A 26,511-nucleotide genomic window follows, 5' to 3' on the forward strand; every position below is an offset into this window, starting at 1 on the left:
CATAACAATGGTGTTTAAAACACGATTGTATCACATCTCGCGAATACTTTCTATTTGTATCACCTTTTGCAATAAACCCTATTATTTATCATACTAAAAACCTTTTGATGCTTAACATTAGACTAGCAGCCAATGTGTCCTGCGCACCCCTCTTCTACAGAATGGCATCATACTTAACCGATTTAAGTACCAATCATTATGCATATCATGATAATGTACTCTGTGCTTCACTTTGGTCTGAGGGGCAAAAGTGGCGGCAATGTCAAGTGTGCATTTGCCATAATAGGGTGCTGTTACGTTTAAGTTACGTTGGTGTACGGCAATGTATACAACTACTTGGCATCAAGACGATGGCGTATGACACATGAACGCTGATCTGCTCTAGAAGCAATATATTCTGTCTTTGAGCTTATGATTAGATAGAATTAAAAGGTCACATGATAGCAAGTGTATATATTTGATCGATCTGAATAACATAATCACAGTCTAGATTCCAGCACAAAATTGATTCCTTGTCCAAGTAGATAATTTGACCGACGACAATGACAATTTTGGGTAATGCACTCTACTCTTCTAAACTTTGATAACTAGGAAGGTTATCATTTTTCAGAATATGCCTTTTTCGTCAGTTTCATAAGCAAATACTCTATGAAATATAATCAAATTTACGAAGCATGAGGGGTCTTGAACATAGCGTCAAGATTGTTGATCACGCATGTGGTTATCCACTAGCGCTGCCATCTCACACATGAAAAAATATGTATATTGACCTTAGCAATAACTCGAACCAAAACGTTCGTCAACATGTCTTTTCAACGTCACTTGGGTCTCTTTGTTCTGTTGACGCTTCCGTATCGGGTAAAGTTGAGACATCAAAGTCATCAGGCAAGTCATCAGTTACTCGGTTCTGTACATTTTCTTTCCTAAGCTGATACCATCGATAGGTGAAGAAAGAAGCGATTGCCAAAGTGACGATGAAGAGCACTAAAAAAACGATAAATGCCGTTTTAAATGGTTTATTTGCCTTGGATTTTGCTGTACCAGACGCCGTAAAATTAAACGTGACAAGTTCCGCCAAGCTCGCATCATATTCTCCGTCATAAGTATCTTCAGTACTCAAAAAAAAGTACTGGTACATAAGCAGAGGCGTGAGACTAAAAGCAGGCATTTGATCCACACACGACTTGTCCAGTTTGTCTAATTTTCCGTTATTGCTCACGTAGGAAAGCAATAACTTCATCCCACACGTTTCACTCTCACCGCTGTCGTCCATCGGTGTCGTCCACAATGTCCCATGGGTAGCGTGGTTGAAAGTGACGAGTTCCTTTCTGCCCGACATAGCTTGAAGCAAATATTCAGCATATTTATGAGGTGTCTGTGGATCCAATTTGCTACTTAACAGCAAGACGCTTGCTTTTGCTGGAATTTTGGCACTTTTATTCCAGTACTTGTCACGTTCGTAAATTATTCCATTAGCATTGTACGTTCCAACATTAAGTTGATTGCAGACTGGTGATTTCTCTTTGGAAAAAGCACAATATTGTGGAACATCTGAATATGTTCCTCCATCTGAGACAAGGGTATTTGTAAATCTTGCAGTCATCTTAGACATAGCTGGTTGAGGTCTTTCCCACATTTCCGAAAAGACAATGAGGTAATAAAGCAAAGTCGATTCAAATGCATCATCTTCACTTGACCAGGTGAGATAATAGCGTAAAGTCGTGAAAAAGTGTTTCAAAATGTCAATATCATTTGATGCACAGCGATCTAATCGATACACGATTGGTGGAATGAACGTTCGCAGGTCTGCTTCTTCTAACAACACGCCAAGAGTTCGTCGTACTGTATATGATGCTGGTTCGTCACTGTCTCGATAAATATCTCGAACAAGTGCAGCACACGTCGCCTCTGGTTCTTGATCGAATTGCGAAATTACACTTTGAAGCGTACTCGCAAGATTTGGCTCAAATTTTGTGCTGCACTCACTTAATGTATCACAAAGTTTAAGAAACCCATCGCCAACACTGCCAAAATCAACATCCCATGTAGAAAAGTACTCGTACTCTTGTGATGATCCTGAACTCGTAGCCACTCCATCTAGAACGTACCCTATAACTTTAGGTGGATTAAGATGAATCAAGCGCTCTACCAGTGCTGTACCATAACTCACGCCATAAACGATAGTATCAACACCATTTGTGTGATTGGCTATAAATGTGGCCATATCTGTTGCAGCTGTTGTCATAGAAAAAGATGAGAGATTTCCATACTTTTTCTCAAGTGCTTGAGCACATGCAGGAACTTCAGAAACTTCGATTGATGAGCCAAAAGGTGAACCTGTAGTAGTAACTTGTGCGGCAACACAGTCCAATAGAGTACTGCGACCAGTTCCACGATGATCCATAGTGTACACATTTACACTTCCCGATAGTCTCGTGTGGATTTCAACCATTGCTGACTCCACTACAAAGTGAATCATAAAAAAGTTACAAAAGATCGTTTGTTTGTTTACTAAGATTTACTTACTTGCTGAGGATGAAGCACCTGGACCACCTTGCATTAACCACACATTTGTTGCTTTCTCAACATCACTTTCAGCTGCAATTCGTTTCACAAAGATATCAACAGTAGAGTCGATTGTCGTTGGTATGGTACATATTCCAGGGTAACATAACGGAGCTGTATAAACAGCACACTCTGCATTTTGATGACCGGATCCTCCTTCATCTTTAAATGTAAATCCTGAACAAGGATACCATCCATTAAGATCATTAACGGACGAGGTACCAAAAGCTTGAGTAACTGCAGTTATAAGTACAATAAGACGGAAGAACTGCATTGAGCTCACCGTAGCAAAATGTTTCGTGTCACTTTTCCAGCAAAGATTGCCGCTGAAATGTCGTCAGTTTCGCACTTGATTTTTTCTTGCTATTATCCACCATAATTGAACACTACTTCAAAAGATAATGTTAGTATGACATAGAGCATATTATGAATGCAGAGATCTCAAAAATAGCCCACACTCTTAAACGCCAGGAAACATAAATATAACAATCGTAACTTCTTGCGCTCAATTTAGTAGGTACCCCATCGAAATAGATTATTCGACTACATCAATCTTATACAAAAATCAAGGTAAATACCGGTACTTTAATACTCTCATCTTGCTGCTAACCATGCGTCCGTCTCGTAAGTTTCTGCGGCTATTGACATTGCTGAGCTTTGTGTGCGGAATTTCTTTGCTTGGACTTGCGCTTGATATTGTGACAACGACGGACTTTAATGATAGTGCTGCAGCACTTGGATCTTTAGGCTTTGGAGTTATACTTCTCTCAATATTAGGCTTTGTGGGTGCAGGAAAAGAAAGGAGTCGCTTGCTGCTGCTCTATTTCTTTATCAACTTTTTACTCGTGACTGGGCTCTTCGTACTATGTTATGCAGCTTTTTTCTTTCAAGATGCACTTAAATCATGGGTAAAACATCACTGGACGGCAAATGTTCTAGCAAGATTGCGACAAGCCTCATGCTGCACTACGTACAACGATGCAGTAGAGTATCTTTACAATCGAATGGTTGCTGTTGGAATTATTGCAGTGATCTGTTTGCTGGTAGTCGTTTTGTCCATGTATTGTGTCGTACGCATCGTTAGTGTGCCCATTATCATGCGAAGTATGTTGTCAGTTATGAACGTTGCATTTACGCTTCTCGGTACAGTGCTATTTATTGTCGGAATGGTGGTCAAAATGCACGATGAGATGACTTCTGGTCAAAAATGGATTGGTACGATTGACGATGGTAGTATGCTCAAGGACAGGTTCTTACTGTGATATTGTAACGTAGCCATCATATTTATTGTTGTCGGGACATTTATGGTTGCAATCTCGGTTTTGGGCATTATTGGATCGAGATCGAAGAGTAGATCACTTCTTCTTATTGTACGTATAGTGCTTGAAAGAGAATATTGATATGTTACTTATTGCTAATTTTGACAACACCAGTACATTATTGGTCTCGGCAGCTGTCTTATTGCGCTTTTTGTCTGCGCTGTAAGTGCTTTCACATTCTCAGATCATATTGTATCTACATACAACGCACACACAAGTTCATCGTTAGCGTGCGATTTGACTCTTTCTGGTTGTACGAATTGCACGGACGTAAACACTGAAATAATTTCGTGCAATGGTGTCATGCAAACAATCGATGGCTATTGGGTATCGTGTAATTCATCCACTAGCGACGAAGCTTCAAGCTTGAATGGCGACTGTATAACAGGCATGACTCTACTGAATGACGTTAATGACCAAAGTCATGAATCGAATGATGTACGTAATGTGAATGTCAATACTTGTTGAAAAATATTTATTCGTCGACGTAACATTGTCTTTTAGATTGCCCAATGTGGAAAATGTCCCGAATGGTCAGCATCTGACGTCCAAGCTTATCTTCAAAGCACACTTCATCTTCTCGGACTCTTTGCTGTCGTCGTGTGTCTCTTTATGATTGTAGGATCTGCTAGCGCTTTGGTGTTGAGACGAAGCCTCGCAGGATACCAAACCGATTCAATATAAGTGCTTTGATTTTATAATATAAGGAAGACTAACAATAATATTTTTCAGCACAAAATCAAATCAATTAAAATGAATTATTCCGTCGAGTCGTCCAAAATCTACTTTTCGAGCTGGTTTTTAAATTGTTGAATCATTTCATCTGCAGAATCACGAGCAGCAAATGCAACTTGAGCTGCATATCGTGCTGCTTCTTCACTATCTCGAGCGAGTTGGACAGATTGCTCGAGCGTCTGAAATTCTTCGCGCAAATTCGCCAAATCAATCAAAAGACTTTCATTCTGAGCTGTCAATTCTTTAACTTGCACTTTGGCTTCCTTCAGTTCCTTCGTCTCCGTCGCATCATGTGACGTAATAAGCTCAGCACGAACGGCAGCAGCTTCAGCTGCCAACTTTTCAGCCGCCAACTGCTTTTCTTGTGTACAGATCTGTTCCTTATCAAGTTGTTTCTTCAATTGCTCGATTTGTTGTTTCAATACTTCCAATTCTGTATCTTTTGCTGCTACAATCACTTCTGAAGTCTGAAGCTTTTGTACCAGAGCTGCATTCTCCATCACAAGACGATCGTTTTGTTGCACAAGTTCCGTCGACACTGTCACATCTTCTACAGCTGAAACTGGTTCCTCCACCTCCAATAAATTGTCCGTTCTCGTCAATATTTCTTCTTCTTCCGACTCTCTCGTGTTTCTTTCCACGTCCAATACATGAAGAGATTCTTCAGGTTTAATATCACCAGCACCCTCATCTTTCTCGCTAGAATCATCATTCTCAACCGCTTCTGTTGTAGCATCTTCAGCTTCTACCGCCACAAAATCATCTTCCTCTTCTGGAGCTTCAGCCTTTACCGATATCGCCTCATCCTTGTCAGCTTCATTTTGCTCAACAAAATCGTGCTCTTCCTGATTATTCTCAATCTTCAAATTCTCTTCTGGCTTAGCTTCCATAAAACTTTCATCTTGCAAAGGCGAAGTTGACACAGGAGTAGAAAATGTCGTTTCGACACTGCTTAAAAACGCCGAAAGCTTAGATAATGACTTTGGAGCAGATTTTGTCGGCATTGTAGGAATACTTGTACGGTTTGGAGGAGATTGTGGTGGCGAGGAAGGTGGTGTAGTATTATTATCCTCGTCATTTCCTATTGGACTCGAATGAGGAGCTGACGAATTGGACGACGAGACACTACGTGAGAATGCTGAAAGTTTACTGGACCACGAACGTGAACGTGACTCTGGACCGTCGTCTTTGCTTGACGAAGTCGTCGATGATGTATTGCTTATAACACTACTACGTGGTGTACCAGACGCGGTATTGTTACTTTTAAAAATCGAGGGAATACGAAGTCGTGACTTGGAATTCGCATCTTCATCTGGTACAGGTTCTTCTAGCTCACGTGGAGATGAAGTACTACTGACACTTGAGGTAAGAGACACGCGCACAGTTGATGGTTTAGCAGATTTTGTAGCCACGACCGGAGCAGATGGAAACTTATTAAGGAATGAACTCAAACGATTCGCATTGTTCGCACTTGAGTTGGTTGTACTGGAAAGACTCGTCGTACGATTCTTATCTCCGTTAAAATGATATTGTGATAAAACACTCGTAGCTTTATACCCTGGACGTGTTTTATTACGCAAAGCAATGATTGTCTCGGACACAGCTACTTCATTTACTTCGTCCAAAAGTTGAACAGTCGTAAATACTTGATGTTCCTCAAGTTTCGCACGTGTACGACACCATTTGATAAAAAATTGTACACGCTCAAGTGCATGAAACTTACTTAGCTGACGTAATGAGCGTTGAAGTTTCTTGGGTAATTCATCCTCTTCCCCTTCTAAAACAGCGTTAGTTAGTAGACACAAAGCACGCCCATCGGTCACAAACTCGCACAACGAATTGGTCTCAACAAGTGGTGGTGAAAGTTCCTTTAGATCACCATGCGTCTCTAATTCATTGCGAATCCATTGAATACACAATCCTGACGACATTCTGTACGATAATCAAAGAACTTGATCGTGCGTACAATGAAGACACTCACTTCCGAAACTGTGCTTAAGTTGGAATTTGTACGTTTGTGCTTAGCCCCACATGCTTCTTTCCATAACCGGATATACTTAGTGTATAGTATACGTTTACAGTCGTATAGTAGTTGAATACCGGTATGTAACTCCAAATTTATACTTTATACTTTTCCCCCCGTCACGACCTTTAATTCCTTACTACCAAGTCAATGAGTTGGGAGAATCCAATTGAGAGTGATACAGAGCGTGAGAATCATGAGCTTGGTCTTGCACCTGGTGCATCTGTTTCTCAAGAAGATGCATGGGCTGTGATTTCAAGTTATTTTGAAGAAAAAGGTCTTGTACGTCAACAACTTGATTCATTTGATGAATTTATTCAAAATACAATGCAAGAACTTGTTGATGATTCGCGTTCGATTCGAATTAATCCAGAAGCACAATATGCACCTGGACAAGCGAAAACAAATACTGATACGATTTATAACATTTCGTTTGGTCAAATTTACTTATCTAAGCCTACAATGACTGAAGCTGATGGTTCGACAAGTGTCATGTTTCCACATGAAGCACGTTTACGAAATTTAACGTATTCTGCTCCACTTTATGTTGATGTTGTGTGTCAAAAGTATCAAGCTCCAACATCAGGACCTGCGAATTTAGAAGATATGGATCCATATGATCAAGTGGAAACTCCGAAAGAATTTATTGGAATGGTGCCAATTATGTTACGTTCACAATATTGTGTTCTGACGCATAAAACGGATAAAGAATTGACGGAATTGAACGAATGTATCTATGATCAAGGTGGTTACTTTATTATTAATGGAAGTGAAAAGGTTTTGATTGCACAAGAACGTATGAGTAATAATCACGTCTATTGTTTTCGAAAGAATGCAGCATCCAAGTATAGTTGGGTTTGTGAAACTCGTTCACATGTGGAACATGGTGTACGTCCAACAAGTACTATGTACGTTCAAATGTATCAAAAAGGAGGTGGCAAAAGTGCGATTACGGGAAATCAAATACGTGCTGTGATTCCATACATTCGTCAAGACATTCCTGTTGTTATTATCTTTCGTGCTCTTGGTTTTGTGGCCGATCGGGAGATTCTTGAACATATTTGTTATGACTTTTCAGATGCTGAACTAATGGAACGTTTTAAATCATCACTTGAAGAAGCTTTTGTGATTCAAGAACAAGAAGTGGCTTTGGATTTTATTGGACGTCGAGGAAGTGCAATTAATGTGAGTAAAGCAGATCGTATACGTTATGCTCAAGACATTTTACAGAAAGAAATGCTACCTCACGTTGGGGTTGAAGACCATAATGAGACGAAAAAAGCTTATTTCTTAGGTTATGTTGTTCATAAACTTCTCATGTGTTCATTGGGTCGCATTGGTGAAGATGATCGTGATCATTATGGAAACAAACGTCTTGATCTTGCTGGTCCACTACTTGGTAGTCTCTTTCGTGTCTTGTTTAAAAAATTAACAAAAGATGTCAAATCGTTCTTGCAAAAGTGTGTGGATAATGGCAAAGATTTCAATTTGACGCTAGCTATTCGTTCTCGAACGATTACAAATGGATTACGATACTCCTTAGCGACGGGAAATTGGGGAATGCAAAAGAGTGCGTCTAAAGCTGGAGTCTCACAAGTGCTCAATCGACTAACGTATGCATCATCACTTTCACATTTGCGTCGTTTGAACACGCCACTTGGTCGTGAAGGTAAACAAGCTCAACCTCGTCAATTGCATAATACGCATTGGGGAATGATTTGTCCTGCAGAGACACCCGAAGGACAGGCAGTAGGTCTTGTGAAGAATTTAGCATTAATGGCGTATATTTCTGTTGGATCACCACAGGCTCCAATTTTAGAGTTTCTAGAAGAGTGGGCTACTGAGAATCTGGAAGAGATCAAACCTCAGATCATTCCACATTCGACAAAGATCTTTGTGAATGGAAATTGGGTAGGAGTTCATCGTGAGCCAAACGAGTTGATTCGTACGTTACGATCACTACGTCGCTGTGTCGACATCGATGCTGAAGTGTCAGTCATTCGAGATCTAATGAATAAGGAGCTACGTATTTACACGGATGCTGGTCGCGTGTGTCGTCCATTGTTTATTGTTGAAGACAATCAATTGTTGTTACAGAAAGAACAAGTGGTGAAGCTTCAGAATCATAAGATTACGAATTATTGCTGGCACAATTTATTAACAGATGGTGTCGTTGAGCTTATTGATACAGAAGAAGAGGAAGTTTGTATGATAGCCATGGAGCCAAAAGACGTTGGTATTGGTTCTCAGATCCACACGCATTGCGAGATTCATCCATCTATGATCCTTGGTATCTGTGCTAGTATTATTCCATTCCCCGATCATAATCAATCACCTCGTAATACGTACCAATCTGCTATGGGAAAACAAGCAATGGGAATCTATTGTTCAAACTTTCGCGCAAGAATGGATACGATGGCTAATGTACTTAACTATCCTCAAAAACCTCTCGTTACGACGCGTGCTATGGAATATTTACACTTTCGAGAATTGCCGTCTGGAATTAATGCGATTGTAGGTATTGCATCGTATACAGGATACAATCAGGAAGATTCACTGATCATGAATCAAAGTGCTATTGATCGTGGATTCTTTCGTTCAACATTCTATCGTTGTTATGTTGATCAAGAACGGAACAAGAGTCCACATGGTGGACCTGGTGGAGGTGCAGGAGGTGCAAATTGTGAAGAGTTTGAAAAACCTTCGCGAGATAATTGTCTTGGCTTGCGTCATGGAAGCTATCACAAACTTGATAATGATGGATTGGTTGCTCCTGGTACTCGTGTAAGTGGTAATGATATTATTATTGGGAAGACGTCACCATTACCAGTATCGGAAGATTCATCATTAGAGCAACGTCATCAGAAACGTGATGCAAGTACAGCATTGCGATCACATGAAAATGGAATTATTGATAGTGTCATGCTTACGACGAATGCTGATGGATTTAAATTTACAAAAGTGAGGTTTCGTAATATTCGTATACCTCAAATTGGTGATAAATTTGCGTCACGACACGGACAAAAGGGTACGATTGGAATGACATATCGTCAAGAAGATATGCCGTTTACAGTGGAAGGGATTACACCTGATATTGTTGTCAATCCTCATGCTATTCCATCACGTATGACTGTTGGACATTTAGTTGAATGTTTACTTGGTAAAGTTTCATCTCAAACAGGTGATGAAGGAGATGCTACACCATTTACTGATGTAACGGTTCAAGCCATTGCGGATACTTTGCATAATCTTGGATATCAAAAACATGGAAATGAAGTGATGTATAGTGGTCATACTGGACGTCGTTTGACAGCCCAGATTTTTATTGGTCCAACGTTTTATCAACGTTTGAAACATATGGTTGATGATAAGATTCATTCTCGTTCACGTGGTCCAGTTACAATGTTAACACGTCAACCTATGGAAGGACGTGCTCGTGAAGGTGGTTTGCGTATGGGTGAAATGGAACGTGATTGTTTGATATCGCATGGTTCTGCTAATTTCTTAATGGATCGTCTTTTTGCGAATTCGGATGCTTATCGTGTTCATGTGTGTGATATTTGTGGAATTATTGCAATAGCAAATTTACGAAAAATGACATTTGAATGTCGTACATGCCGTAACAAGACGCAGATTTCACAAGTTCACATTCCATACTCGTGTAAGTTGCTATTTCAAGAATTGATGTCCATGTCGATTGCCCCTCGTTTATTTACACTTGGGAATCCAAATGGACCAAAACTTGTGCAAACGTAATGAAATTTACAATGAATTTCATACTTTTTTCGTGAAGATTTTTTTAGCATTGAAAATGAATTTCATTGATCAGTTTTTAATTTCTTGAATTTGTTGTCTCGTTGTATAATTTTGACTTTTTAATAATATGACCTAACAAATTCGATTTGCTACAAGACAGTTCAAATTTGTATACATGGTAATCATTTCTGTTAATTTCTAATTGCCCGGTATTTTTCTAACCTATCTTACGAGATACGTACCACTTTCGATTTAGCGCCGAGAGGATCAGTATCACAACAGATCTCTTAAGAATCCGGATATCTTATTATGTGTAAGGTAGAGAAGAGTACGTTACCACCTATGGCTCTTGTTGTACCTCAGACTACAAAACCTCAATATATCAAGGCATTTGAACCACAACATGAATTTCATTGGACACCAACAGATGAACCTCATGCCACGCGTCGCAAATTGATCATGGCGAAATATCCGGAAGTGAAAAAGCTTTTTGGTCATTGTTGGAAGACAAAGTACATTGTTACGGCAACTGTGATATTGCAAACATACTTGGCACTTTATGCTCAGTATATGTCGTGGCCTCTTTATCTCGTTCTCATGTACTGCATCAGTGGTACAGCTAATCATGGAATGATGATGGCCATGCATGAAGTTGCGCACAATTTGGGATTTAAAAAACCATTTCACAATCGATTACTTGGTGTCTTTGCTAATTTACCAATTGGTTTACCGTCGTCTATTTCTTTAAGGCGATACCATCTTGAACACCATCGGTATCAAGGCGAAGATGGGGTGGATATGGATCTACCATCCGAATTGGAGGCAAAGTTCTTTACAACAAAAGTCACAAAGTTTTTCTTTGTAGTCTTTCAACTCCTTTTTTACGCGATTCGTCCATTATTTGTGAATCCAAAGTCACCTGGTTTGTGGGAATTCTTCAATATTGTTGTGTGCTTGGGTTACAATTATGTCATCTACCTTTATGGTGGATTATCGGGGTTATGCTACCTCATTTTGGGATCACTACTGGGTGCTGGTATTCATCCTGTAGCAGGACATTTTATTGCTGAACATTACGAGTTTATCCTGGGGTACGAAACGTATTCGTACTATGGTATTCTTAATCGTCTCACGTTTAACGTTGGGTTGCACAATGAACATCATGACTTTCCATTTGTTGCTGGCTCACGTTTACATGAGTTACGTGCATTAGCGCCTGAGTTTTACGAGAATTTACCAAGTCACGACTCATGGATTAAAGTGATGGTAAATTACGTCATGGATGACAATGTGAATGCATATTCACGTGTGAAACGCCACAATCTCACGAAAGAAATCAAAGACAAACTTAAAAACGAATAGAAGTTGTGCAGTTTTGATTTGAGGTTTGTTAATAGCTTTGACTGATAGTAAAAACAATACATTCGTAAGCTACGTCAACCACATCAATCATAACTTTCATTGACGATATTAACTCACCTGTTAAATATTCTTGCAGCAACTGGGTAAAACGTCATTCGTTTAACTACAAATGTTCTAAAAATCTCTTCTTGTGACGCGATCCAAATTGGATTTTTTTAGCGTATTGCGACTTAAGTGGACTGCAATGGCGGAAATTGCAGGATCCTTTCTCTTATCTGTAGCTGAGTATGATTACACGAGACACAAGCTGTGTCACTTCACTTCAGTTTGGAAGAACCAAAATGTCCGAATGGCACTCAGTTGAATATAAAGAGCATCTCAGTTGCTGAGGCACCTCACACGTAGGACGCTCCGACTTGAAGAGTCGCGTTGAAACATACAAAGAATGAAACTACTGCACACTGATCCAGTCAGATCGTGATGTACTTAATATCAATGCTAGCTGAAGTCGGCAATCGATGCGCATTTTTTACTCCTTATTAAAGCTGTCGTGAGTTTGCCGTTTTAAAGTAGCTTCAACTCGACGAGTCTGCCATAACAAACACATTATTCCTCAAAAGGGTACGGAAATACTTCATTGACTGCTCATCTAGGCGCAAGCGGTACCCTGATGAGTGTTGACCAGTGAGGTCACAAAGCTTCCAAAGCGACTTTCAAGCGCACGTTCCCATCTAAAAGCTCACATGCATAGGCGTTTGAGCGTCTCAAATCGGCGACAATTACTACATTTAAAGTGTTGTGGCTTTTGTGCTTGTATATGGGCAAGCTTAGCTCTGAGTCACGCAGGTCTTGAAATAAAAGAGCTGGGTCTCTTTGTGGGAAGTCGTAATACCCTCTGTTGTTGCAGCGGGGCTGTCGTAGCTGTTTGCTTAGAGGAAACTAAGCTAAGGTCACCGACCTTACGTTTTCCAAGAACCAGTACGAGTGTAGCAAATTACAATCCGCTACCTCCAAAGTACTAAAACCTTGACCAAGGCAGACGAACACTTCTGTTCAAAATTGAAACTGTTTTTAATTGTTTTAGTTGCGGCAGAGTCACCAATCTCCACTCTATGAGCCTTGTGTCTACGACATGCAAAATACTCAGCCAAGCTGGTAGCAAGGGTGTCCGCGGGCAAAGCCCTTCATCTTCTGCACAAGGTGCATCCCCGAAAAGTACGTCCGCGCTTCACGGTAGCACATTCCAAGCTCTCGGCAACTGAGCGCAACACAACGCACCCACCCCAGGCCACGGATTTCCTCATCGAGGAGTTGGAGAAAGTCGACTACGAGTCGAACACTCTTCTCCCAGTATGGAATGAAGAGAAAGATGTCGTGCGCCAACGGTGCGACGTGAATCCAGCATAATCTTTGCGGAAACCGTCCGTTCCCGGACCTCTCGGTTCTCGGTAAAAGTGGCATTATTACTAATCGCCTCGACGAGGGACGGGAGCAGTAATTGGGGACTGCTCACAGGGCGGCTCTGCTGCGCTCTTATCCACGTTAGGTCTTAGACCCTCGTGGGGAAAACGGCTTCTGCTCGGTGAATCCCGCTACTCGAGCGAAAGACGCGTAAAACTCGATCGTAAGGTGTCTACGTAGTCGTCTCCGGCCACTACATAAGCTGAGCTTGATCAGCGAAAACCTTTGCGAGCTTGCGTTTTCTACCACAAGAGATCTCACTTCGAGCTCAAGACGGAGATGCTCTTATTTTCGCAATGCGGACCAGTATTTTGGTGCTCGCCTCCGGTAAAACTGATGATGAGCTATAGCGACGGGTGCAGCGGCACCGGAAACTTTCTTCGCTGTCCACCTGACAGCAAACCCACAAGGAAGCGGACGCACGCGTTAAGCGCCATTTTAGATTTGAGCTTGCTAAACTAAAGGTGCAACGCCGATTTCTTGCGTATTGTCACCCTGAGACATATGGAAATTCTATCACGCTCCTGCGAGCTCTGTGGCTTCTCACACGGGTAAGTCTACGACCACAGTAGTCAGAGCCATAGCTTGAGCTCAGCTCATGACCCTCCGAAGTCCCGGACTATTACCAAGACGCGCGGTGTGCACGACGACGTGGATCGTCATGATTCTTCTAATCATAAGCGTCTACGACGTGCCGAAGTGGCACCTCAAACTCCCACGAGTTCTCGGAGTTTGGGTATCCCCGCCACTTAATAAGATGTTGGGTTTAACCTTGTAGACGACGTCAACTTACAAGGCGATCCACGTGTTAGTAGACGTCACCATTATCACCAAGAAGAGTCGGTGGCGGACGATTACGACGTGGCCCATCGCCGTCCGGTGACTCGCAAGCTCTTCGAGCGTTGAAGGCCAAAGTTCTTCGTCATCGGCTTTTTGCCGAGCATCTCTCCGAGGTCGTCTACTGCTGTGCGGAGACCTCGAGAGCCTGGGGCATGCACCAGCTGCCTCACGTTGAGGATTATCGTACTCAGTCGGAGTGGCTCCTAAGCATCGAGCAGGCGAATACGTCACTTCATGTGACGGTGTAGGCCTATCGCCGTTGGAAACGAAAGTTGTTGCACTCCGTGACCAGAACCAGTTGCTGGCTCTACTTCTGAGTGGCCGAGCGCCTTTGAGCGCCGCCCCGACGCACAGCTCTTCCGCGTTAAATTGCACCGGGTCCCAGTGCGGCTTAAGCAAGACCACATAAATCGGTGCGCATCCTTCTCGGAAGGTTCAGCGTATACGCTAGGCCTCGCTGGTCCACAACCTTAAAAACGTGGACGGACCTTCGTCTTAAAGACAGCTGAAACTGCACGTGTAGGAAGGTTTTAGCATTTGTTAAAACCAGGTCTCCGGCCTCAATATTTCCAACAATACTTCTTCCTCTTTCGTCTGCATATTCTGTCTGCATATTCTATGGCTTGGCTTCCAGTCTTCGCATCGCAAATGTACTCAGTCTGGTAGGCGGGAAGTTATCATGTTGTTAGCGTGAACAATACGCAACTTGCCGTTCAGCTTCCAGATACAAAACGTGGGTGTCGAATGAGAAGACTTGCTCTCAAGAACTCGTGCTTTGCACGGAAGAAGGCGTCAAAGACGTCACACTGCTCTTATTTTCCTCCTTGGGCAGGGGCCATTGGCACGTTACGCAGTATCTGGTTTCCGGGACCAGGTCAATCTCATGACGCACATCTCGGTCCGAAGGTAGGACAGAAGGCGAATTTTTTGAGTCGACGTCGTGAAATTTATTTTCCAAAGGATACTACGGATCCGAGGGATGCTACAGGATCGATGATTCAGTTTGTGCGTTCAGCACCCCTTTAATGTCCTCCAGGACAGCTTCATTCAGAAGCGAAGACGAGTTAACCTTTTCGTGAGGTCTTACAATGACCACCTCGGCTAAATTGCCTGCCTTCAAGCACCGCTAAACCCTTCGAAGGAAATCTCGTCCAGCTCAAGAAGAACATCCATCACGGGAATAGTTTCAAAGGTGACGTCACCGTCTTTCGCTCCCGTCATACTGTTGACAAGGATATATCTGCGCACTATCGTATATGGTAGACACACCCTGGGCCAGGGTCGACGCTGTCCGATAGCATACGGCTTTGTTGTCTCCTCTCAATAGAGGTTTTACAGTCATCGAGACCAGTGGAAACACGCACTCGACTTCGTCCAGTAGATCACGTGCCACTCAAAATCAGAACAGCCTTGCTTAGGATGCCTCGGACCTCGTCCGACCATGCCACTCTTGGCATGCATCAACTGCTTAGAAACGTGAGCACTGCTAAGCGGATAACGTGCCACTCCACGCGCATCACATGGGCCTCGCTCTTGATGCCCCGGACCTCGTCCGACCATGTCACTCTGGGCATGCAGAAACTGCTCCGATAGTTGAGCAGCGCTCTGTGGATTAGATGTTGTATTTGGTGAAATTGATCGTTAAATTAATTTAATTTTATAAAAGTATGCCTAAACTTAAACAAAAAATCAATACGTGCCGCCCTCAGCCCATGCTAGGGACCCCTGTCCGATACAACTTCGGCGTTTGATAAATCGGAATATCCAATATCCAGCACACTGACCGCCCCGGTCCAGTGCCCGCGCTAGTAGCGCTTCTGCTTTCTAGCAGAGGTGGGTTCATGACTCACCAAAGCTCCACCGGAGACATGCGCGTAGCACCCAAGGTCTTTGACCTCCAATCAATTCATGGCTCATGATGTTTCAACCATGCCATGCCAAGGATAAGGTCATTCCTTGCATCCAAGTCTAAGACTAAGCAGCGTTGTACGCTGTCAAAGTCATGACACCTGACACCGAGGTCCACAGGGACCCTCGGCACAGTGACACAAGTCCCCGTCGTTAAGCGAACAGTGACGGTGTCACTCAATCGCGCTTCCAGCGCCCCAGCATACAGCTCAGTTTCTTCGATCGTGGAGCGTCGAGCATACATGTCCGGCGCCCCGAAATCGATGAAAATTTTTGATGGCCTCTCAAAACTCTTCACGATCGCTTTTACGACCAGGAAGCCCGGGTTGCATACACGTTTCGTGTTTAAAAGCACGTAGCTCTTCGGGGCTGGGTCCTACTGCCCTCTACCTTTTTGAGGGCTTTCTCGTTTCCCTACGTCAAACCAGACTGGTTAGTAGCGGGACGTCGGTTCGAAGAGTTTTGACGCGCCTTGCGCAGGGGACAACCAGTCCGAAAGTGATGGGTGTGACCACGGACAAATCACCATCGGCTGTTTACACGCTGCTCCGCAGCTCGGCACTCGGAGCTCTCCCTGCTCTTTCTTAGCATAGCTGAGATCCATTCCCCAGGCTCACTCGACGAGCTCTGAGGGTGTGCATTCAAACCAAGTCATGCTGACACTATATGTTATATTCGGCATTCAATGCCACGTTCGCCGCTTCTTCAAAAGAAGACGGATGCACACGGAAGACTTCCGTTCTGGTCACGCCAGTGCGGAGGCTCTCCATAACGACGGTCACTGTGACCGCCTCGGGAAGAGACTCTGCTGCCATCCCGGCAATAAGAGTACGCAATTTTTGGCCAAAATCCACCAACTCCTTCGTGCCCTGTCATCAGCAAGGAAACGCGATCGTACGCGATACGCCTGATTAGGCGGCGAGAACACTCGCACAAGCTGACGCTTCAGCTCCATCCAGGAGGGAAACGCAGCTTCAACCGAAGCACCTTATTATAATGCCGATTCTCGCGCTCTGTCCTCGAGCTTGGAGATAGCTAGCGCTACTCGCTGATGCTCGTCTTGAGGCATGGCGGATGCCATAGTTATCTCGGCCTCTCACACCCAGAGCAGGAAGATAGCGGCACCCATACTTCTGATTCTTTAACACAGCGACATCCACGTTCGTAATCTTTTCGTCTCCTAAAGTTTTCGACGATGCACAATATATTGCATCAGACCGTGTCGCCGATCGTATCGCCTCGTCAAATCGCGACATTACTATCGTAAGATGCCATAGTTTCATGTCGAGGAGTAAGAAAAGCGCACTAGCCACCGTATTAAGCCGATTAGGCTGAGTCTTTAGCTTGCAGGCATGTTAGGCATTCTTTGCGTAAGGTGTGGTGATGACATCATTGTGTGCGGCAATGAACATAATATGTATAGACCCAGTTGGATTCAAGTCAGGCAGGTGCACCCTGAAACTCATAATATAACATCTTGTTATAAACTTGATCGCTCTCAGATGCCGCTTAATTCTGTAAAATTCCAAAGCATGACGTCTGAATGTCTATCAGCATTTGCTCAAAGTAAAGCACAGCATTTGACAATAATCAAAATGTCAGAGACAACGTGAAACGGCCTTCTCCACTTCAGACGGGACTAAATAAGAGCACAAATGAAAATATCTTTTACATGTTCAAAAGCTACCTTCCTGGTAGTTTTTAACATATATCAAAGAAGATTGAGATTGGTACGGAGCCATGCCATATCGATTTAGTTTGTACTATGTTTGTGCAACCATTCGACCAAGCCAAACCATGTAATAACGTCCATTCAGGATTGTTGCACTAAACAATTTACAATGATACTAATCTTCACGGGGTTCACCGAATATGTACCTGGTATAGCATCCTAGCGAAATGAACTTGCCGGCAACAAGTATGCATTTGAAGATTGAGCGCTGGTTAGAGTACTATCTTATCCATTTTGCGGCGTTAAAATCCGTTTCATGGCAAATTCAAATTTGCGAAAGCCAAAGTAAGACATCGCCACTGCCTAAGGCCTCAACAGCTCCAGATATTGCTGTAAACAGCTCTGCTGATTAATAAAATCTCGTGCTACATCTACCGGCTTAGTCTCGAGCATGGAGCAAAACAAAACTCAGGTTGCTATTAGTAAATCTGCTGCGCTGCACCGCTCTGCCTCAAAGAGTGTGTCGAGTGATGTCAATCAACGAACTCAGGTCAATCTGGCCACAGTAAGATCTCAATGTTCATGAGCTTTCCGAGTGAGGGTAACCCTTTCAATCCGCTGTATTCAGTTTGTGACCCTGATAAACCGCAGACTAACAATTGTATTTTACATGGAATTGAGTGTTGTCATACATATTAAACAAAGCTGGCAAATGAAAACTATTGTTCAATCGGCTTCCACAAGCTCGGGATCAATTTATGCGCGTCGAACCTTTTTGAGAATTTCAGCATGCGCTTGTTGTGGGCATCAGTCGTCTACTTTAAGAGCACAAAAATGAAACCTATCTGCTTGAGGCGATTCAAAACCGGATAAATGTTTTAGTAAATGGTTGATGAGTTTGCCAAAGCGTAACTTTATCTTCAACAACAAGCCTTGCGTTCGGGCAACCTTGATCGCATGTGTATAGCCAAGAACAAAGTAATACGACTTTTGTAATACTATATAATACGCAAGGTATACTCGGATATTTCGAGCATATTCAAAGTATAGCAATATCACATTTGCTGTACGTTCATGAAGAATCCAAATTAACAAGAACGTAACGTCGCCTCAAAGACTGCATAACGACTTGTACAGGTAAATTAATGTGATCAACTCAATACATCACTCATTCGAATTTTGGCCGCATCTGTCTGCCATATCGCCGCGCGCTCGGCGCAAAAAATCCGCCTCTTTAATAGGAATTATATATATACTCTGGAACGTAGCCGTACTGATATCAGCAAATCAAATATTATTGGCAATTTTCCTCACCAACATATAACACTTCGTGGAGATGCTAGAGGAAAGGGTTGATAAATTAGATATTTGAAAAAATTGTGTAGAGTCGGTAGATACACGAACTGAGTTATTCAGCGCAAACTCATGGGTGGGAATCCATCGCACTGGCACTGATGTCGTTCACTCATGTATTTTTTTTCATTTAATATCCGTTGCCACAAAACATCAACCATCGGTCTGCAAATTGTCCATTTGAGCAGCTATACATCCACCATCATTCTGCGAATTTTTCGCGGTGAGCAAACTTTTATCAGTGATCAATCTGCAAACTATTCGCTGTGAGCAGACTTGATCCCATTCTCAAGCACCTTGAGCAAAGTTTGTCACTGTTTCGTTGTTGAGCGCCGATCATAGACACATGCCACAGGCAAGCCATGTGAAAATAAACTGTTTTAGGTACATTACGGTGAGGATAATGCTCGCGGCAGCGCTATGAGCCTAATTGACGCTAAAACGGTCTGTAATGACTACCGTGTCATAACACTGGACGCGTGTCCAACGAATAAAACTGTTGTCCCAAATGCGCCGGAACAGCCACACTGATTAAGGGAGCTGAAGCATGCAGCCAGAGCTTATCCTGTGACACGCTTTCTCGTTCGAATAATGTGCTCATTCACTTATCTTTGTTCGTGAGGGACTATTGCACGTTGTGTCAAGCACATGTGTGCTGTGATGTAAAAATATATATGACAACGAAATGCAATTTAAATGCGCTATTAATCGCATCAATTGAGCAGCATCCGAGCTCGAATATTTCAAAGCTATATATTGCTCAATGCACGGTGTGGGACTCATACGCTGCACAAGTAGCATTGTCAATATTCGATGTCACCATCGTCACATGGAATAACTCAAGTTCTGAACGACGCGAAAGCGCATTCACCACCTTAAACTGTTCCGGCTTATTTTTAAAGATAGACTGGGCCAAAAGTGATAGCCATCTTGTCACTCTCAGATAAATGTAGTGACGGTGTCACCGAGCCTTCTGACGCATTATTTGTACTCATGTCATCGAGATGATAAGATATGCACCTCATTTGACGAGAGCATACTTTTAGCGAGTGTCCGTTTGTAAGAAGCTGAGTTGATCTTCTACGCCTTGAAGGCTAGCAATATTGATGTGTGGTGCCGGGTAAATATCCTTTCGCATACGCTGGATGTAAATTACATGTTACGATACATTTTGCATGGATGGTCGATTCAGATTGGAAATAACAAGAAGTAGAACATAAATGAGATTTTCTTCCACAGCTTTTCACGTCACCCCTTCGTAGCAGCGTTAGCCATCATTGCTTCGAAACCGACGAGGGGTCATGATGTGTTGGCATAATTTGCAGCGCACTTAAGATAGTAGGCTAGGTCAAGCCACCTCCGCGACACCTTTGAGACTGCGAGACTGGCCAACGCAAAACAGCTTCGAAATCCGTGAGGTCCAGCCGCGGGTCATGCTTTCAATATTTTGTCGGCGTCTGTCTCCGTTGGTAAGAAAAATCATCTGGGCGCATACACTCAAGCACTGTGCTCTATCTTTTACTATGGATATTCAGATCCAGCTACTCATATTCTAAATGATTATGAATGAGTACATTCCAACCTGCCAACCGTACTGTTTGCACCACGTCAATTTCATAAAATGACGTTTGCGTCTTAACGATGGCTGCAACCTCCTGGGCTCACACGGTTCGCCATTACCGTTCGCCTATCTGGGACAGAAAGTCGGCACCGAGTACGTCTCTCACAAATCAATCTGCGCTATGCACCGAAAAATCGTCTATGTCGTTACACTGTTTTCCTGATAGAGAAGATAAGAGTGACTCAAAATGTGTGGACCCAGGTCCACGCCAATGCATGGTGTGATTTCTAATCTAAATACAATATCCTGGTGAGAATTGCCGAGATATTCGTCAAAATGAATCCAAAAATCTTTAAATAGCCGCTACACGGTGCTTTTTAGGTGTGGTCTGATTCAGAAAGTATGACGAGCTCAGCTTCTCCTTCGTGCTACCTTAATCATCTTGATGAATCAAAAGATCAACGGGAGCTTCAACCTGAAGTAGAGATGGAAGACTGGTATTTCTCGGATCACCCCAGTTACCCAACCTAAATGTGTTTGCTATATTCTTGGTAAACGTTGATACTTGGTACTACTGACTCATCTAAACATTTCGAGTTAAGTAACCCAGCAATGTCATGACCTTATCCTTCTCCTCTTGGCTCACAGTCGTCTCTCGCTTCGGGAACGTTTCAAGCGTCCCAGTTTGATATAATGAGATCAATCCCTAAAATCCGTCATAGTTATATTAACGCCGCTATATTATAGGATAACGGTGGAGGCCGCGGCATACAGTCGCTTTACTTGCATGCTATCAGAGAATGAATTGGAAGACCGCAGCTCACAACCACCCTCTCGTCCAAGGCTCCCAGCTGCATTGCAGATATCGATTCTAGACAAATCCAATCCAACTGCAACTTTGTAAACGCGCCAAGCTCATCCAATTTTCAGTATGATTTCTTTGAAAGTCCATTGAGAGACTCATGGTCTTCCAGCTATGCCAAAGCCAAGAGAAAGGTTTCAAAGTTGACCCTTAGACGCGGAAAACACAGCCTAATGTTCAAGTTAAGAGTATAATAATGCTCAGATAAATATCATTGTGCTTATGATAGTAGTGCATTCTTGGAATGTGCGATGCCGTCTTGGGCATAATTGATCTAATTGCAACTTGCCAAGATACTAATAAACGAAAATGATGTGGGTAAAAATTTTAATGCTCGTAAACCACTCATGTGACGGTTTTGGACTCTAATCGCCATAATGTAGCTAACGATAATGAGGTGTTTTGGGAATGTATCAATACTTAAAAGTTTTATGTTGTTGAAAGATTGTTATCTTTTCTGTAGATGTGTCAAATTTCAAATAGTTTATTATACTTGGAGTATTACTAAACCAACGGCGCAGATGTAATAGTATCTTTCTCCATATAGAGGATTTTACCAGCTCAGCTTTTTCATCTGATGCGTTACGATTGTCTATATTCTTCGTGGAAGCACAATATCATCAATGACCAGACATACGAAGCAAGAATGAGATGAACACGTGACAAAAGCGAATGTGTCTGTGCATAAAGCTTATTGTTCTTTGAGGAAGAAAGCAAGTTAACAACGCAGGGTTGAGCAATTCTGTTTATACAACCAAACAGATGTTTTAATTCATTGACTCGCAATCTACTAACTGGCGTCAGATCTATCACTGTCTTAGTATTGACAACAGGTGGTCTTCATTTAATTTATTCGCCAAATCGCTGATACCTTCAATCGTAATTGAAGCGTATGTTTGCCGTTAACCGCTACTTTACCTGAGTGCTAGTCTAATCGCAAGATAATAAAGCCATAACGACATAATCTCCTACTCTTCAATCAAGTTACGCGACTTTACCTTATGCTTGGGTGTGATCAACAAATTTCAAATGTCGGTAAAATGTGTGCTTAAGAATATCAAAGTAGAAAACAAATAAGGTAATAATAAATCTAACATTACTACGAAAACTTAATACTATAGGGGTAATAATCCAAACATATGATATCTTTCAATGTTCGTCAACTCGTTTGGCCATGTCTGCAACAGCATCGATGTTTACAACCATTGCATATGCGAAAACAACAATAAAAATACTCCAAATTGCAATACACGCAGTCTTACTATATCCACCATAAACGCGCAATTGTTGGGCATCAAGTTTTTGACGAGGAAGAAGAAGAACTGAGAATAATGACATGGTATGAACAGCAAACCCAATCAGAACTAACAATAAAAGTAAAAGATGATTGGTTCCATCATCTAAAGTGACTGGAGCCAAGTCTGATAACCAATCACCACTTAAAGTACGCATGGCAATTGCAATTGTACTTCGAAATGACAGCAACATACCCTGAGTTGCCCCCTCTGATCCATTTTCAGCAATTTCTGTTGCAGGTATAAGCGAGAATATCGTGATAATTCCATCTGAAAATCCAGATATACATCCAAGTGTATCGTAAAATGCTTGAGTACGAATCGACGGTACGTAAATCATCATAAAAGCGCGAAAAGTCTGGGAAATGACCATAATAGCGATACCGAAACATACACATTTTCGCCACGAAGAATTAAGCCATAGAATTTTCCACAAGACCATTGAAGCCATTGTCGTCACGTGTTTTAATGCGTTGGTTACAAGTGTTGTGTCTGGGTCCAAATTTGCCATTCGTACAAAGACAGCATTAGCCGAGCCAAAGGAAAAACGCGTAGTCGTCAATATGAGACACTGAAATAGCACGAGTTGCCATACAGCCCGTTGTTGACACATGCGAAAAAATGCTTTAATCCAAGCACTGGTAAGAACTGGCATTGTTGTCGTTCCATCACCGCCTTCTTCGACGGCAATTCCGTGCAATAAACTAGGCTCAGCTCGAATTTTTCGCTCAGAACAATTGCGTACAACAAATGGCACTGGTACTAGACTTAATAATGCTAGTACTGCGTATGCCCAAAACGGATCAACTCGCAACGCATAATTCTGCTCAACAACGTCGTCAAAGTGGACAAGTATAGCAGACACCCAAAGTCCAATCCATTCGATACCAGCACGGAAGAGTAAATAATTGATCTGCAAAGTACCGCGTCTTGTAAGAGGCTCTCGTTGTGATAGTTCAATGACGCGAGCATCCGTGGCAATCTTGCTGAGCATAGTACCAAAAGTGGCACCCATGATGAGCACTATATAATAAATGATGTAACTGCTGAGTCCATCTTCTGTAGATCCATTCACATCCACAGTCGCAGAGAGTATCATTAAACCCGTACACATAAGAAAACTCAATAATGTACCAATTATCATGTATGACTTGCGTCGGTATCCGCTGATCGGCATAACGTCCGACATTAGACCAAGAAAAAAACTGAGCGTTGTTGGAATATTTAAAAGACACTCGATAACGACAGAACTCTCGGATCGCTGAAGCTGAAGCGAGTGCATTAATGTCGGACGCATGCAATATCGAAGAACAGCATAGATGAGACTACTCTGTGCTGTAGCAACTAACACGCCGTAATACGAGGCGGAAAAGAGAGTCACACTGCCACCTTTTCGTAGTGCCCCAAATTGTTGATAGTTGAAAAACTTGCTACCTGCCACAAAACGATTGTTGCCTAACATAGCTGTGGGCTCAAGACTATCAAGACTATTGCGTCCGTCAGGTCCCTGTGTCATGTTGATACTCGAAAGACCATGTTCTATACCACTATAGATGGATTCCTGCACTGAGTTAGTGTATACAGAAGTGACACTGTAGAACTGGCCGCCCTCCTTGTGACTGGGCGGCACGCCCATTGTTGCTCGCTTGATAAGTAAAATGCTTTATAAAGTGAGCCCCAAATCGGCGACTTGCTACCGATTAGTACAGGGGTCGTGACGTAAAGAGCAGGGTCATTACGAAGTACATTGTTGTCACTTTGTAGACATTCTATGATTCTATGATAGAATTATGTTTCTGACATCTCTGACTCTATCCTAGTTTAATGATTTAGAGCCATCAAAATAGGAGATGGAATCAGCTGGTGTTACTGCGATATTCCTTCTCAGATGGATATTGATGATGTGCAAAAATGGAACCTTTTATTTAGAATACGTACTATTATGACATACAGATGGATATCCCCGCCCCACTTATGTTTCGTACAAATCGTTTTACTGATAGAAACCCTAATTTTTAAAACCAAGTGTACTTTTTACCTCATTTGTATGGGTTCAGAGCATCCCCAGTTAAAACTTACATAAGGTCTTTGTAATTTACTGAATTATATTTGGGAGCTACTAATATTGAGCTTTTGGATGTTCTAGATCTAAACATCAGCTATAATTCATTAGATGATTGGAGATGCAACTCTTGCACTGAGTTCCGCGTAATAATCTCACAAGCGCAGTTGAGATGTACTATCCAACTCAAAGCTTCGAAGCCTTTCGTTGAACTTTCAACAATACGAACATCGGAAGCGTCATGCAAGCCAGCAAACGTGATTTATTAATGCTGCCGTATGGGGTACGCAAGAGGTCGCAGAGCATTCGAATTGCATCTTTGATTTGTCCCTGGATTTAATGTTGGAGCCACTGACTTTGTTTTTTTGTAGAGTAGGACACTTGGAACAAGCCGAAGGATGACCGATTGACACGAGCTATGCGACAGGTGGTTTGGATAACATGACATTTACATCATCCAATCAAATTACCGATCCAAAAACATGCAAAGGGTCAGACTGAACTGTAAATATTCGATTTCCTGGAAATGTTCGGCTGGTAAAAGTTCCTTTCCTATACTTTACGCAACCTTCATCATTTGCGACTTTACTTACATTAATTTTGATGGTATGATTTTTGAGAAGTATTAAAATAGAAAATCTAGTTTGCAGCTTGATTGTATAGTCCTATGATGATAGTATAGTATATAATTTTGGAGACTTATAGAATCTGGCAGGGCATAATCTCAAGCTTTCAAGCGCTCCAATTATACGTAAACCACGTCGCCATGGTCAAAAGACATTGACAAGTAAGTTGTCAATATATGATGATGGATATCTCATCACCATGTCGTAATATTTCGACGACATAAAAGTTTCATATAATCTTGGAGGAATGATGTCGTACCCTCTCACAAAGAACTCTGCGAGTGTTCTCGATGAATAATACATGCATGACAGAAGACAAGCTCAGCAGCTCTGCAGCACCAAGCGTATTATTTTGGTGACCTCATCGTCTTGCGATTCCTTGCACAAATACCGCGATAGATTAAACTCCACGTGTGTATAGACGTCTGCCGAAGAGAGCGAGAACAAGTTTTAGTAATCGTTTTCGCCATTCATCCGTGGAGATATGTGCTCCACATCATCGAAGCAACGCTCAAAGTTAGCGCTGGTGGTGTACTATAATTCAGTTGAGCTGGTTTCAGGTACGGCATCTACCTCACGCCACAGGATACGTGAGCTGCTAGCCTCATGCAATGCATCGGGTTGGGCTTTATCGTTTTGGAGCTCAAAGCGTGTATATTAGTTAAACATACGCTATATCCAACTCGAATGATGCCACTCGATGCTTTTAAAGTGTAAAGTACTCGTTACCCGATATGATCATGGTTTTGCATCGTAGAGACGGCCTTGAATACCATCCTCTGTGGTCTGTCGATGCGAGCTCTGTGTGTCAAAAGCTTTGGTAAGCCTTTTACGTATATCGTGCATTTAATAATCAGCCGACACAGCAAGGATGGGACGATGTCGCTCGATGGATATTATATAATTTACTGAATGGAAGTTGGTCGCTAGAGACGGTCGCTCGATCAGCCAAGACGCGATTATAACGCGACTTCAAGCAATTCTTATACTGCTGCATGCGACCAAAAGATCAATAGCCGACGTCGAGCCGTGCTGTCATGCACCTTGGTCGTCGGGATAGCCAAGCTGATGAGTGCGGTAAAACCAAACACCTTAGGCTTTCTGTATGGTA

The 26,511-nt window shown here is 42.4% G+C and overlaps 7 protein-coding genes across 7 annotated transcripts; 4 read left to right on the forward strand and 3 right to left on the reverse strand.

The window, feature by feature from the left end:
• Nucleotides 1–799: 799 nt before the first annotated feature.
• On the reverse strand, nucleotides 800–2,988 carry PHALS_07937 (serine protease family; the record flags this gene model as incomplete). The annotated part of the gene is made up of 5 exons (XM_024721488.1): nucleotides 800–2,463; nucleotides 2,527–2,598; nucleotides 2,697–2,742; nucleotides 2,849–2,891; nucleotides 2,951–2,988. The coding sequence occupies 5 exons, from the start codon at nucleotides 2,986–2,988 to the stop codon at nucleotides 800–802; spliced, it is 1,863 nt and encodes a 620-aa protein (XP_024586582.1).
• Nucleotides 2,989–3,176: 188 nt separating this feature from the next.
• PHALS_07938 (Tetraspanin/Peripherin) lies at nucleotides 3,177–4,568 on the forward strand (the record flags this gene model as incomplete). Its single annotated transcript, XM_024721489.1, has 7 exons — nucleotides 3,177–3,226; nucleotides 3,290–3,535; nucleotides 3,595–3,608; nucleotides 3,682–3,780; nucleotides 3,841–3,935; nucleotides 3,999–4,322; nucleotides 4,389–4,568. The coding sequence occupies 7 exons, from the start codon at nucleotides 3,177–3,179 to the stop codon at nucleotides 4,566–4,568; spliced, it is 1,008 nt and encodes a 335-aa protein (XP_024586583.1).
• Nucleotides 4,569–4,666: 98 nt separating this feature from the next.
• Nucleotides 4,667–6,550, reverse strand: PHALS_07939 (Calponin homology domain; the record flags this gene model as incomplete). The annotated part of the gene is made up of 1 exon (XM_024721491.1): nucleotides 4,667–6,550. One exon carries the CDS (start codon nucleotides 6,548–6,550, stop codon nucleotides 4,667–4,669), a length of 1,884 nt encoding a protein of 627 aa, XP_024586584.1.
• A 242-nt stretch (nucleotides 6,551–6,792) lies between these two features.
• On the forward strand, nucleotides 6,793–10,398 carry PHALS_07940 (dna-directed rna polymerase ii 135 kda polypeptide; the record flags this gene model as incomplete). Its single annotated transcript, XM_024721492.1, has 1 exon — nucleotides 6,793–10,398. One exon carries the CDS (start codon nucleotides 6,793–6,795, stop codon nucleotides 10,396–10,398), a length of 3,606 nt encoding a protein of 1,201 aa, XP_024586585.1.
• Nucleotides 10,399–10,707: 309 nt separating this feature from the next.
• PHALS_07941 (sphingolipid delta-desaturase des1-like) lies at nucleotides 10,708–11,760 on the forward strand (the record flags this gene model as incomplete). Its single annotated transcript, XM_024721493.1, has 1 exon — nucleotides 10,708–11,760. One exon carries the CDS (start codon nucleotides 10,708–10,710, stop codon nucleotides 11,758–11,760), a length of 1,053 nt encoding a protein of 350 aa, XP_024586586.1.
• Nucleotides 11,761–18,092: 6,332 nt separating this feature from the next.
• On the forward strand, nucleotides 18,093–18,465 carry PHALS_07942 (uncharacterized protein; the record flags this gene model as incomplete). Its single annotated transcript, XM_024721494.1, has 3 exons — nucleotides 18,093–18,206; nucleotides 18,270–18,365; nucleotides 18,430–18,465. The coding sequence occupies 3 exons, from the start codon at nucleotides 18,093–18,095 to the stop codon at nucleotides 18,463–18,465; spliced, it is 246 nt and encodes an 81-aa protein (XP_024586587.1).
• Nucleotides 18,466–22,566: 4,101 nt separating this feature from the next.
• On the reverse strand, nucleotides 22,567–24,348 carry PHALS_07943 (transmembrane; the record flags this gene model as incomplete). The annotated part of the gene is made up of 1 exon (XM_024721495.1): nucleotides 22,567–24,348. The coding sequence occupies one exon, from the start codon at nucleotides 24,346–24,348 to the stop codon at nucleotides 22,567–22,569; it is 1,782 nt and encodes a 593-aa protein (XP_024586588.1).
• Between the last annotated feature and the right edge of the window lie 2,163 nt (nucleotides 24,349–26,511).

This window comes from Plasmopara halstedii, assembly GCF_900000015.1.
Source record: "Plasmopara halstedii genome assembly, contig: Scaffold_3120, whole genome shotgun sequence".
NCBI classification, from domain to species: Eukaryota; Oomycota; class Peronosporomycetes; order Peronosporales; family Peronosporaceae; genus Plasmopara; species Plasmopara halstedii.